Below are 13,577 nucleotides of genomic sequence, written 5' to 3' on the forward strand. Positions count from 1 at the left end.
AGACAGGAACTCACAAGTTTGCCTGAGGATCTGTCTTGTACCGAAGCATTGGTAAGGGTTAGAATAAATCAACAAAGCAAATAATAACAAACTAACCATTGCCAGATGGTCCTTACCGCCGCAGAAGTGTGTAAGCCTTCCTTTAAAGCTGCTTCCACACACACTGCCTTAGGAGATGGCTGATGCCACCAGCTTTTAAAATCTGATCCTGGGGAGTCTCAGCACCCGAGAGGGTTCTGACTAAGTAAAGACGGCAAAATTTTACAAAGCCGCGCTACCTTTAGCACTTTTTTTTTTTGTAACAGGTCTTTCCAACAGCCATTTGAAGGTGCCCAGAACACAGGATGGAACGGGGAGAGCAAGCCTGTGAGCCGAAGCTGACTTGGTCCTGGAAAACCCCAAGACCTCTGCAACTGTGAATGCAAGGGCTATCTCCAAGTATGTAAAAACTTCAAACAGCAGCATGGCAGGCATCATGTACTGATTTGCAGCTCTACTTCCCCTTCTTTCAGCTTGCTGTGAGCTCACAGCAAGCAAGAGCTGCAGGTTACTTGCTGGACGGGCTCAGAGAAGGCAGGATTTAGTGTTCAGAAGACAAAAATGTGTTCTGTCCAGCCCGAGTCCTGAGTAGGAGCCAGAGACCAGGCAAGGGTGTTGGCTTCTGGATTGTATCTTCTGCCTTTCAGGGCAGCAATCCTCTGTGAACGCCCAGTTGAACAAACTGGCCTAAAACAGCGTTAAAAGTGCAACTATTCCTGTTATTCTGGCTGAAATCCTGGTTTCTGCAGTGTTCCCTTCCATGTAGTTCCCTCGGGTACTTCAGGGTAATGAAGTGCACTTGAGGAGTGTGCACAGGGCTTGTCCGAGCCAGGGCTGGGTGGTGGCTCGGAGCCATAGGATGGGTGGCCAGCCTGGGGCCCGAGGAAAGGGAGATCCGAAATGCTAAGCTGGGAGTTGTGCATGGCCAGCCCGTCTGGGTGGAAGTCAGCAGAGGGACGGGAAGGTGTCAAGGGCAAGGAACGGGGACAATCCCACACTGTCTGCTGTAGCTGAGCCCTGTAAGGCTGCCGTAATGGTTTTGCAGCCGGGGCGGCTGCACAGGCAGCACAGGCAGCCGGGGCAGGACCTGCGGTGTGGCCACTGCCGGCCAGAGCTGGGCCACCTAGGCCCTGGCAGGGGCACAGCCTCGCACTGCCCATGCGAATGGGTTGCTGCAGTGGGAATGCAGAACCCCCAGCCCTTGGACCAGTTGGCACCTCTGGCTTCACTTGGTTGGGATGTGGAGGTTTTTTTATGTGTAAGATGTAGTCTGCCGAAAATGCTGGAAAGGGCAGTCCAGCCCTTGTCTTGAGTAAAGCTTGGCTCAGTTGCGCAGATCAGCCCTGGCAGGTAGTGGGGTGCAGCAGGAACACACCTGGGCAGTGGAATGGCCAGTGAGGAGGACCCACACATGCTTCCCAGCTGCTGCAGCGCCCTGTGCGTGGCCCTGGAGTGATCCTCCCTGCTTGGCTTCAGCCCAGTGCCCCCCGAGGAGCCCACCGACGGCGGGTGGGTGGCAGCGTGGTGCCTGCTGCAGGCAGAGCCTCGCTGGGAGCTGCTGCTGCTCCCCCAAAGGACAGCTCAGCGTTCACAGAACCCCGGGCAACTTCGGCGCTGTACCTGCTGAGCTGTCAGACCCATATCACGTTATTACAGAAATTAAAATCACCCATTCTGCCTTTAGTTGTGAGCTGAGAGTCAAACTGCGGGTCAGGGTCTGCATCCCCCGCGCACCGGCCGCTCCTCCGGCATAAGCCCTGCTCGCTTTCGCCCCAAGCAAAATCCAGACTTGACAAAGGGGTCGGCAAACGCAGGGGGGGCTGCTGGATGCTCCTGCAAACTTCAGGCTCACCGCAGGCTCCCCAGCGAAGCGCCGGTCCTTCGCTCTGCCCTCCTCCTCCTCCTCCTCCCACGCCCGGGGAGCCGGGCTGGGCCCTGCGCCGGTGGCCCCGCAGCGCCAGCAGGGGGCGCCCCTCGGCAGGCAGCGGCGGCGCCGGGCGGGCTGGCGGGGCGCTGCCCTCGGCCCGTCGGGCGGGGGGCCGCGGGGGCTGGGGGGGCTGCACCCGGGGGCCAGGCCAGCGGCGTGGGGTTCAGCGCCGGCCCTGCCCCGGGCACAGCAGCCCCACGGGCTGGGCGAGAGCGGCTGGGGGGGCTGCCCGGCGGGACAGGGCCGGGGGCGCGGGTGGCACCCGCCAAACGCAGCCGGCAGCGTGCCCGGGAGGCCACGGCGGCCACCGGCATCCCGGCTTGTGCCAGCACCGGCGTGGCCAGCGGCAGCGGCGCAGCGCCCGTCCCCTGCGCCCGGCACTGGGGGGGCCCCGCGAACGCGGGGTTCAGGGCTGGGCCCCCGCTACAGGACAGACCCTGAGGGGCTGCAGCGTGTCCAGGGACGGGCACGGAGCTGGGGAAGGGGCTGCGGCACCGGCTGGGGGGGCTGGGGGGGCTCAGCCTGGAGAAACGGGGCTCGGGGGGGCCCCATCGCTCTGCGGCTGCCTGAGGGGGCTGGAGCCGGGGGGTCGGTCTCTTCCCCCAGGGAACCAGCGACAGGACAAGAGGGAACGGCCCCAGGCTGTGCCAGGGGAGGGTCAGGGGGGATCTCAGGAGAAATTCCTTCGCGGAAAGGGTGGCCGGGCAGGGGGACAGGCTGCCCAGGGACCCGGTGCTGTCACCGTCCCCGGGGGGGCTCAAAACCCCCGCAGGCGCGGTGCTTGGGGACACGGTTCAGCGGTGGGCTTGGCAGTGCTGGGTTAGGGGCTGGGCTGGGTGGCCTTAAAGGTCTTTTCCAACCTACATGATTTTGTGATTCTATTATTCTCTGCTTTCCTTTAATGTTCTTAGTGGTAATTCTGAGCATTGCATGCAGTACCGATGGACACTGCACAAACTAGCAGCAGTTCAAGCATTAATCCTGGAGTAGGTGTTGGTTTATGTTGTGGTTTATGTCATACAGGTACGCAGCTCTGGATTGTGAGGGACTTTAGCATAACTCCAGTAGTTCCATCAGAGGTAATCAACAGGTGAAAAGCAGTAACAGGGTACCATGTTGTGTGCACTGTGGATTTCTTCCTTATGTAACCAACTGCTATGTGTCTTGCACAATTAGATATAAAAACAAGGAAACCCGGCCTTGCTCTGCTTCCAGATGAGAAGGAGGAGGAGAAGCAGATCTCCTGGTATTCCCCACCCCCTTCCACGGACATGTTGGAGCAGGGGAGTGGAGTTTCCACCCACCATAAATCAGCAGTGCACTGGCACAGGCTGTAGCAGGACATGGCTCTTGCAGAGCACGGGTGAAGTCAGAAGACAGGCTCTGAGTCTGGCTCCAATATTGCAAGCTCGGTAGGCTGGGATTGGAGATGAAGAATAGGTTCCTTACTTCCCATTGAGAGTGCTGAGCAGACATCTCTTACCAATAGCACGTTCCTCCATTTCGGGAGTTCAGACAGATCCAGATCATCTTCTCTAGCAATAGTGCAAGTGCAATCAGGGAATGAAACCTGGCACGGTCTCACATTACTAGCCAAATATTTGCAGTTGAATTCTGGATGTATTTCTCTCTGTGCTTACAAAGAAGCCGTGGAGCATTTGGAGCACATGTGCTTCCTGACCTTTTGTACAAGAGGGATTTTGTAGTTTATTACTGTAATATCTTTCATTGTGAGATTCTACTACCTTTTTTTCTTTTTTTTTTTTTTTAATGGCTTAATTTGCCAGTACTCCAAAGCCCTTGTTCTTGTGTGTGGTTTCAGAAAAAAGCGAGTAGATCTTTGCCATTACTGGCAAAATTTTTATCTGAAATCCCCAGATTTCACCCCAGGGTAGCCAGTCCATTGGGTTCCCTGTTGGGAATCGCTTACGCTCCTGCTGCCACTGAAGTCAGTGCCAGTGCTGCCACTTGCTCAATATTGCTGCTTCACAATATATAAAATAATGTAAACCAAAATGCAACTGTTCAGTTTTCCTTTGAGTGACAGTAATAAAAGATGCATCCTGTCAAGACAGCCTTGTACAAACACACCTTACAGCAAGTGCACAAGGGAATTGAGGCAACAACAATCATCGCTGAGTATTATATACATACTATTTTGTTGGCTGCACAAGAACAGGAGATTTTCCTCTTAGAGGCATTAGATCAATTTGTTAATTTTGTTTGAGGTTTTGGTCTACCTTGAGAAGGATAATTAAACACTTCACAACTGTTTAATAGTGAAAACAAAAATAACACCACGGATTTTACATGAGTAGCCTGGGAATAGAAAACATCGTGCTTTTCTGCCAATAGAACAGAAAATTTACTATTATGAGTCAAGCAAACCTAGTTGTTTCAATAATACCCAATTCATGTATTGCTTTTAACTTAATAAATCTTCTTTCATGAAGACAAAATGCCTTCTAAAGTGCACTTTTGAGAGTAATGATTATATCAGGATTTTTAGTAGGCAGAAAGACAACATGCAGCTCACTCCAGAAGAATTTCAGCTCCGAGGAGCTGAAGCGTGTTACAAGGAGGAGAGGCGAGCTGGCCAGAGAGCGGGCAGCCAGCCAGCAGAGTGACAAGTGAGCCCAAAGTTCAAATAAACCTATCTGTCCTGTTCTCTGCCTGCATTTTTTCATTCTTTCTGATATGCTGCGGTTTCTACCTCTACTGTTCCTTGCCATGACTTGGATCACAGACTGGCACGTAGCATGGTGCTTTGGAGGAAATGGGAATTACCAGTGCATTTCTCAAGCAGCTGTGAAGGGGGCTGTACAAACACATCTGAAGAAACATTCCTTGAAGAATTTTAATCTCCTGGACTTAACTCGGTTTGTTTTAAAGAGATTAAAAAGTACACCATTTATTTTTATTAAATCTCAAAACTCCCTGAACTAGGGAATTTTTATTGTGTCCTATCATCCTAAATAAATTTTGGTTTATTGCTTTTTCAAAATGTACATAAATCTTGTAACAGTCTCAAAGGTTCAGGTGTCACAAATAACATCAAAAGTAGCTATGTCATCCTCAAAATAGTTCTTTCCTCCTGCTGTTGGCAAATTAGTAAAATGAATACAGGTGACTTCATTCAATAGACTTCAACAGGTATTGTGTTGTTGTTTTTTTTTTTTAAATCCTTTCTGCAGTTAGAAAAAACACCTGAGAATTTGAGACAGGAAGGCTTAATTTGTTTGGAAAAATAATTTCAGAAATACCTCCCCCCTTTTTGCCAAAGGCAGAACAAACATCTTCCTTTCATCTTTGCTTGTAGGTGGTAAACTTTCAGCTTGCAATGTTTATCACTGTAAGTATTTTTTATCTTCTGTGAAGGTGCTATCAGAATGGATAACAGAATACATAGAAGGTAATATTTGGAGTACCACAGGCAAGTGGAAGACAGGTGCTGAATATAAATTTCCCTAAATAACGTGTCACCCTGGCTGTAGCAATTAAGTACTCTTTGAGGTCTTATCTAGTGTTCTAATTAGCACGAGTGATGACATAGCATGCCTGGAATGGCGGTGTCCCTGTGGGCCTTGGGCACGGCGCCGCGGCTCTGCTGGGGCCAAGCGGGCATGAAGGCCCTGGCACAGCCGGGCGTGGGGCTGCAGAGGGGCCCGGCCCACAGTACCTGTGCTGGCATGTGCTTTTTTTATGCTTTATTTCTGTGGAAGATACTTTATGATAATTATGGGAAGGCAAAGAACTCGACTGGGTGCCTTTTGGCTGTAACTTTCAGGCTGCAATAAATTTTAAAAGGGAATTCTCAATTCTAAATAGCATTGCGCTGTAACATCTGCCCATCGCAGGCTTCCGTCGCCGCTCCACGCGAGGGCCCGGGGGCCGGCGGCCGGGCTCCCCCGGGCAGGGTGCTGCCCCCCGCGGGCTCCTGGGCGGCCCGCTCCTCCCCGGCTGGGCGGCCGTGAGGGGAGGGGGGCGGCCGCTGCCATGGCGGGCCCGCGGCCTGCCCTGCCGCCCCGCTCCTTGCCCCCTCCCTCAGGCGGCGGCCCCGCGGCGCCTCAGCGGGACTTCCCGCCGCTATGGCGCGGCGCCCCCTCCCCCGCATGTCTCGCGTGGTTCGTCGAGAACTTGCCTCGCCCCTTTCTTTCTTCATTTTTTTTTTTTAAACCGTTTTTCCCTCTTCCGGGCCAGGCGGCAGTGACTGCTGGGCGCGCAGCCCAGTGAGCGCGGCGAGGCGGGGCGAGGCCTCCCGCGCCTCCCCGCTCCCGCCCTCCCGCCCCAGCCCAGCCGCGCCGCGCCGCGCTGCCCGCACACACCCACCCGCCCGGCTCCGCACGCCGCCGCCTCGCTCCCAGCATGGTCATCAAGGTCTACATCGCCTCCTCCTCCGGCTCCACGGCGGTAAGGGGCGCCCCGGGAAAGTTGGGCCGGCGGGGCTGGGGGCCGGCGGCGGGCTCCCCGCGGCTCCCCTGGGCTCCCCGCGCCCGGGGGGCGGCGGCCTCCGGCCGGGCAGCGTGAGGAGAGGCTGGGGCAGCCGCGCCTCGCCCCCCGCGGCGGACCGGGAGAAGCGTCCAGCTCTTGTCGGGAGATGGCGTGCGCGGCAGCTGGCCGTCCAGAAGAAAATGCCATTGAAAATGCCATTCGCTTCATGATTTCGCAGCTTGTTCCGTGAGTTGGGTGCGCTGCGCCCACGGCTCTGGCGGGGCCGGGTGGGTGGCACGCAGCGCGCCCCTCGTCCTGCGCCGGGAAGGCGAAGCCCGCGGTGCTGCTGTGCATTTTTTGTTTGGTTTTTTTTTGGTGTGTTTTATTTTAGTTGTCGTTCCTGAAGTTCATTTCTAAAACGGTTTTTCTGAGTTGATTCCCCTTACATCGTATCGTTCGTTAATGGTGGCAGGCGTGTGTGGCTACCGGGTAGCCGCAGTTCGTGGCCGTGTGGGCATACTGGGTTTCGCTTTTTATGGCCCCAGCGCGTTGTAGGCAGAACTCGGTCAGAAGACTATTTTTCAAAAGGAAAATAAATAAAAATGTTGCGGGTTCGTGCCTAGGTTCAGATGTAGCTCAGAGCAGTGGTGTCCTCAAGATCATCTGATTTCTGCTTGATCTGTTGGAAAGATGCTCTGGGTCTAAAATCCAGGGGATTCACACCTGATATGAATGTGCTGGAGAGATACAAAATGCCAGAGACTTAGAAAATGCCAGCTATTGCAGTTAATGATCGGTGACTTTTACTAGATAGTCTAGTAGATAAAGAGACTAAGCAGTGGCTCTGTGATGACCTTTCAAGTCACTTTTTAGGCTGTGTACTTCAGGTGCAGATTCCCAAAGTTTCAGAGGACAGTGATGTACAGAAGACAAAAAAAGCCCTCACTGAATTCTCCTTCTCCGGTTGAGTGCAGTCTCAGATCTGTGGTCTTCGGCAGATAAAGCACCACCTTGGTAAGCTTTGCCATTGATGGCTGTGATGCTGTAACCCCTCGTTTAGCTCTAATGATAGAAGCTGAGCCCTGTAGCTGTGGAGTGCAGATGGCACGGGAGTGTGTGCCTTGGGTGTCCCTGCTGTTGCTCTCTTCCCGTCTCATTTTTGTTAATCTTGATGTCAATGCTGACATTGACGTGCTGATGCTGATGGTGAAAAGGAGATGATTGTCTGGTGCTGATCTGGAAAGTCTCTTGAAATCTGGAGTAGTTCATCCATGAGAGTGGTCCAGAGGTTCTGCTGGGTTTATACAAAATGATCGTCTGGAAGGAAAGAAGCGGTCATTAGCAAATTGTAAAAGTAATTCTTTCTAGTACAGCTGTTAATAGGTTTCAAGTTGACTGATTCAGTTGCTATAGGTTTTTATCAGTGACCTCTTAATGGCAGTTATTGATTTCTGTCTGTGTGGTGATACTAAGCTCCAGGCGTGCAACCACTGATCTGAATCCTGGCTGTGTTTTCCTGTTTTTAATTATTAGCTTAGTGGTTTCTGCGATGCTATCTCATCCTTGTGTAGATTGTACGTGTTACAAGGCTTGACTCCGACTTACTGCTGCCTTTTAGCTCCTTTGTGCATCCTTGACTGTGGAATTTGGATATGGTGTTGGTATAGCCTGTTTTTGTGGAATTTGAGTGTACCATGCACATAATTGCCAGTTTTATGATGTGTGTGTGTGTATATATATATGTGTGTCTCTCTCACTATATAGACACACTCATGCCTGTGTTTAAAGTTGGTGTAGCTCAAGTAATCTTGTGGTAATGAGCAGAACTTGCACATTCTCAGTTTACCGAGTTCATCAAGGGTGTTTCTGTTGGCAGGGATCAGCCAAGTACCTCACCAGGTGGCTGTTTTCTTTCTAGCCTAAGAATTTTAATGGATGTTTCAACCTAAAGTAAGACAGAGAGGCACCTATCTGGAGGGAAATGTGCTCGATGGGAACAAGTCATTTTTGTGGGTCATAAGATGTTGGTGAGACAGGCTTTGCTTGGAGGACCAGCGGAGCCTTTCCGGGTGCTGCATTTGAAATAACCCACTCTAAGAATGGAAAATCCACATCAGAGGAGGTTGCTACAGAGGGATGGAACAGTCTCAAAGCTGTTCCCAGGAAAGTAACTGAACTGGCTGACATCAGCCCTGTAAGGGCTCTCAATCCTGCTAAGTTGGCTTTGTGCCGTCAGCGACACCCGGCACAGTGTTATTTTGGTGTTTAAAAACCTAATTAGCTTGAGTAGAAGCAAAACAGAAATAAGTGTAAAATCTCTTCTCTTCCTTCCTGGGAAATGACTGCCCCATTTCTGTAAGTTCGTGAAGCTTTTGTGAGACTCTGGGAAGTGTCGTCTCCCCCTGAAGGGAAGAGGGGTTGAGATTGCTTCACACCTCACAGCCTGGGGCTGTAAGTCTTGGAGGGTGCCCAAATTTTGTGGTCTTTTATTGGCAAAGTCATACTTTGTTATGCAGTATAATTTGCCACATCATAGTATAGAAAATGTTTCCCCAAGGCACTGTTTTCCATAAGGCTTATATTCAGTAATATGTATCTGTGAGGAAGAAATATCCTATGAAGCTCATGTCTAAGCAAAGACATCTTACAAGTATGTTTCAAGGAATTTCTGGTGAAGTTCACATAATTCCTGTGTACGTGTGTCATTCAGAATCAGTGCATGAGCATTGCAGCCGAAAGTGGGACTGTAGAGCTGCCCCCTGACAGGTTTTGCAGCTTGAGGACTCAGTGCGCAGTGTTATCTTTGGTGTGCTTCATTGGTTGTGAAGTCTTGTATTTGTTCTTGGTCATGGGGGTTTGCTTTTACCTCTGTATGGTCAAGGTAAAGGTGACTTTGTGTTTGGGGTGGTTCATTGCCATGGTTCTCACAAGCAGAGATAACTGAATATGCTGTAAGTTTATAATTAAGGACTTGGCCAAATGTGATGATTGCAGTCTTGGTCTGTACTCCTATTTGAGTGTCACCCTGCAAATCATAATGTAATAGTTACAGCACCACTTTCCTGCTGTATTTGGAGGTCTTGTATGGAAAGTTGCCCTTTCTCTTCATCTTTCTCATCAATGTGAATGTTGTACTGGTGAGTCGTGGGCTTGGGCAAGGACACAGGAGGGATTGTAATTATGAAGATGAGCTGTAGACAGCAAACCTGGGAAAATGCATGTGTAGCTTCTCTCCAGGAGTCTTTCTGTGTGACATACAGTTGAAGTGAACGGTATTACTGAGTATGAGATGGTGTTGGAGGCTACAAACATAAAATGACAGACGCAAATGCTGCATTCAGAAGCACCCAAGCGTTGACTCGAGCGGGGACTGTAAAGGCTGTGACAGTGATTTGACTGTAGACTTCTATTCATATCCTTCAGGAGACGAAAAGAGGAGAGGCCAGAGAGTAATTAAGATTCTTGCTTCTGAAAGAAAAAGAATACAAGGAGGGAAGAAGCTGAATTGCACAAGTGCAGTCTGTGATTTTCTCAATTAGTGTTTAGGTGTTGTGTTGTTTTTTGGGTAAGAGATTGCCCCAACTTTCCTGCAGCACCAGAAGTACTTGTGTGCATCTTCCTGAACGCGGTTGGGTTACCGGTTTTATTGACCTCATGTGGAAAGGAGCTGGCTGTTTAAATTCTTCTTGGTCTTATGGGTGTGCATTTGTTGCCAGCAACTGCCTGGATCCTGACTGTGGACTTAGTTCAATAGAATTGTGTTTGCTCATCCCATGTCCCCTTGCAAGCTCCAGGAGCGTGGATGGAACCTGGAGGCGGTGGCTATGGAAGGGAAGTGCCAGCAACAGAGATGGTGGGCTGAGCTCTCCCATGTGCTGCTGCCAGTGCTGTGAGCTGTGGAAACTGGTGTTCAAACTGTTCCTCAGAGCCAGGCGCTTCGTGTTTGTGGTCTACAGCCTGTGCTTCCGTCTCTCCAGGGTCTCCCCCCTCACTTGTTTTGATGGCTGCGTGGGTGGTTTTCCTTCCTCGCCTCCTACTGTGACTGCAGACATAGCAAAAATAAGAGATGATCTCCAGAGTTGGTGTCAGCATCCCATGTCACACATCAGATTTGCCGCTGTTTAGGGATGGTTTTAGAAAGGAAAGGAAATTTTAGTTTATTTTTTCATTCATGAAGTTAGGGATGTGGGGTACTTCATGTTTTTTCTTGTATAGTTTTCTTGCTTGAGAAAGGATCTAGGTCTTCTTCCCACCCACCAGGAAATGAAGAGGAAAGTGGTCCATGTCTGGAGAGTGAATATTTGCTCACAATTACTCTTTTATTTTCCCCTACATAACACACCAAGGCACAGGGGTACTTTCTGGTGCTGCTGGGAATATATAGCCAGTGGCCAGTGCTTTCTAGAGCGTTACAGATTGTAACTGAGGGAGAACAGCTTTGGAGAAGAGCGACTGGAAGTGAGCAGAGTTGTGTGTAACCACCAGCTCTTGTTCCTGTTCAACAGCTTGGGGCTTTGGGAGGGCTGGTGAAGTTACTTCACCTTTCTGAAGCAATCCTAGTGAAGCAATACATGGAGGAATTGAAATGGGGGGGGGGGGGGGGGAAGCATTTAAATCCCTCTAGAATCTTTTTTCTCTGCTTCTCCCAATAAACGCCAATATTGCCATCCTAAGACAGAACGAGTAAAGTCTGCATGCTTTCTGTTTCTGTGGTGGTTGGCTGCTTTGAGGTTGCTGAGCGGCTGGCGCTTTGCTGCGTGAAGACCCCAGGAGTGCAGGGCCACATCAGGACGTGGCTCTGTGATGAGCCTTGCTGAGGACAAATGCAGCTACAGCTGGGTGGTTCTTTGCATCCAGTGTTTTTATCAGTGTGCATAATAGGTGAGCCTTGTTCTGCAGTCGCGTTCAAGATTGCAAATGTGTTATCAAAGCCCAGATGCCTGTGGTCACGTTTGTCATCCCGGAAGCCCCAAGCAGTGGCAGCAGACGTTCTGGAGCTGCTAACGAGCCACCTTCTGTCCGAATGGTGCTGCATATCAGTGCAGTTATTGTGAGGTGAAAATACTGATATGAATATCTTATAAATAGGCTTGTAGTATGATGCAACTTTAGATAACCATTATTATGGGGAAAACAAGCTGCACCTGTAGTTTGAAAAACAATCTCACAAGTGTATATGCATTTTTGTGATTTTGTGGTCTAGCTCATGCATATATACTGTGGGTGAAAACAGACTTGTTAGGCTTGCTGTTGTTTTTTAAACCCATCTCTTGTGTAAACATAATATCTATGAAGTACTTTTTGGATACCCAGTGTTAACCAAACTTAGTTTCTCTCAAAAAAACCCCACGTGAATTGTTCTGTATTAGAGCTCTCAGGGTGAAAGACAAAACATGTAATGTGAATCTAGTGAGGCACTTAGCTAGGATGCATTCCATCTGCCTTGTGGGTTGTTTTTTTTTAAAAGTCGTTCAAAAATCCATATAAGTCAAATATTTTTCTTAAAATATTACATTCAGGTTTTTAGTAGAGCCAGAGATTAAATTGGCTGCAATTGCTACAATAGTTTTAATATATGAAAATAAAAACATTCTACTGTGCTCAAATAAAACCAGTTTCCTGACAGCATGAGAAAGATGGGAAATTATACTCCACAGTTAAGGCTGGGAAAGGCTTTCTGCTGAGAATATCTGTAGACTGTATATGCAGGTATGACAGTGTTTGTTTTGAGTTGGTCCATCAGGATCCTGCCTTTCTCATGCACTGCTTGGGGAGAAAAGGCTGACTTGGGGAAGAAGGTGAATGCTGTCAGCTTGCACAATCTTTGCTTGAACTCCAAACCACAGCATCTTTTAAGATAGGATCCATATAGTGTCATGTCAGTGCTAAGCACTTGTGCTTTTGAAATAAATATTGGTGAAGTTGAGCAAGGAACTTTTCTTGTCCTGAGGTATTAGAGTTACACTGAGAAAATTCCTATAGGAGTCAGTCAGTTGGCATGCGTGAAATGAGCAGAGGATGCCAAAAACCAGGAGTCCCTGCAAGGTTATTCTTATTCCTCCCAGAAGGGGAGGAATTGAGGAGAGAGGAGACAAATGGAACTAAACAAACATTGATAGATTTCAGCTGTTCAGGCTCATAACAGAACTAAAATATTTCCCTATATGATAAAAATAAGAGCTAAGGATGTGGCATTGCTGTAGCCAGAGATGGATGAGCTCTGCGTTATGTAGCTGTTCTCTGTGTCCCCCAACCCTTGAGCAGCTGCCCTGGAACCTCTGATCTTTGTTTCTGGAAACCTGAACCAGATCCACAACTTAGATCAATATTATGCTATTCAAGAATGTTTCTACTCAAACGTGACAATACAGTGTTAACAACATTTGTTTAACCCCAGCCATATTCAGGGGAGACCTTTTCTTAAATGCAAACTTTTCTGAAACCTTTTCTGAAATTCAGAACGTAGTAAAGTGAGACCGAGGTTTGAGCCACCAGAAGAAAATGCGAAGGGTTAACATCAGACTGTGGACTGACTAGAGTTAACGAACGCTCTCTGGATACAGCTGAAGTAGTTTTGGAATCCTGACTTGGAACTTCTTCCTGTTGGACTTAAGTTTCCCCATGAGAAGTGGATGTGGTGATTTGATTTCTTTAATTAGCTATCTGAAGTTTAGTTTTCGTGGAGCTTTTTTTCCATGCATGAATACTGCCTCGCTTTTAAGTTCTAAAGGCGCTCGAGTGTAAAATTTTAACTATTACCTGTTGGGAGACCTATTGTTTAAATGGCTGTGGTGTCAAGACTGAAAAAATGAGCCAAAGGCAGCACCGGTTTAAAAAGATCTCAGGGAAATCTGGAAGCTACAAGCTATCTTCCTGTGCTGGACAAATTGATGTTGTTCTTTGTTAGACTTTTTCCCAGCAGCCATGTGGACAGAGATAGAGTGGTGGGAAGAATCAATACACAGGCGGAGAAGAAAGCTGTGCCTCACAGCAGAGTTACTCAGGGCAGCCACCAAGCATATGAGTATGGGTGATGCCTTAATATTGAATCCCTGGACTTCCACAGAAAGTTTTGGACAAGCTTTGGTCAATTTAAGTCTTTTTTTTTTTTTTTTTTTTTTCCATAAAGAAACTAAGCTGGTGTGGGAGAAAAGGAAAGGATTTTAAAACAATTTTTTGG

The 13,577-nt window shown here is 49.0% G+C and overlaps 1 protein-coding gene across 1 annotated transcript in view; it reads left to right on the forward strand.

Moving 5' to 3' along the window:
* The first annotated feature begins 6,217 nt into the window (after positions 1-6,217).
* Positions 6,218-13,577, forward strand: part of SH3BGRL (SH3 domain binding glutamate rich protein like) — a 37,630-nt gene continuing 30,270 nt past the window's right edge. The window contains exon 1 of the mRNA XM_056359394.1: positions 6,218-6,376. Within this exon, the coding sequence (XP_056215369.1) occupies positions 6,332-6,376 (45 nt within the window). The 5' untranslated portion in view covers positions 6,218-6,331. The remainder of the gene's footprint in view (positions 6,377-13,577) is intronic.

This window comes from Falco biarmicus, chromosome 14, assembly GCF_023638135.1.
Source record: "Falco biarmicus isolate bFalBia1 chromosome 14, bFalBia1.pri, whole genome shotgun sequence".
Classification (NCBI taxonomy): Eukaryota; Metazoa; Chordata; class Aves; order Falconiformes; family Falconidae; genus Falco; species Falco biarmicus.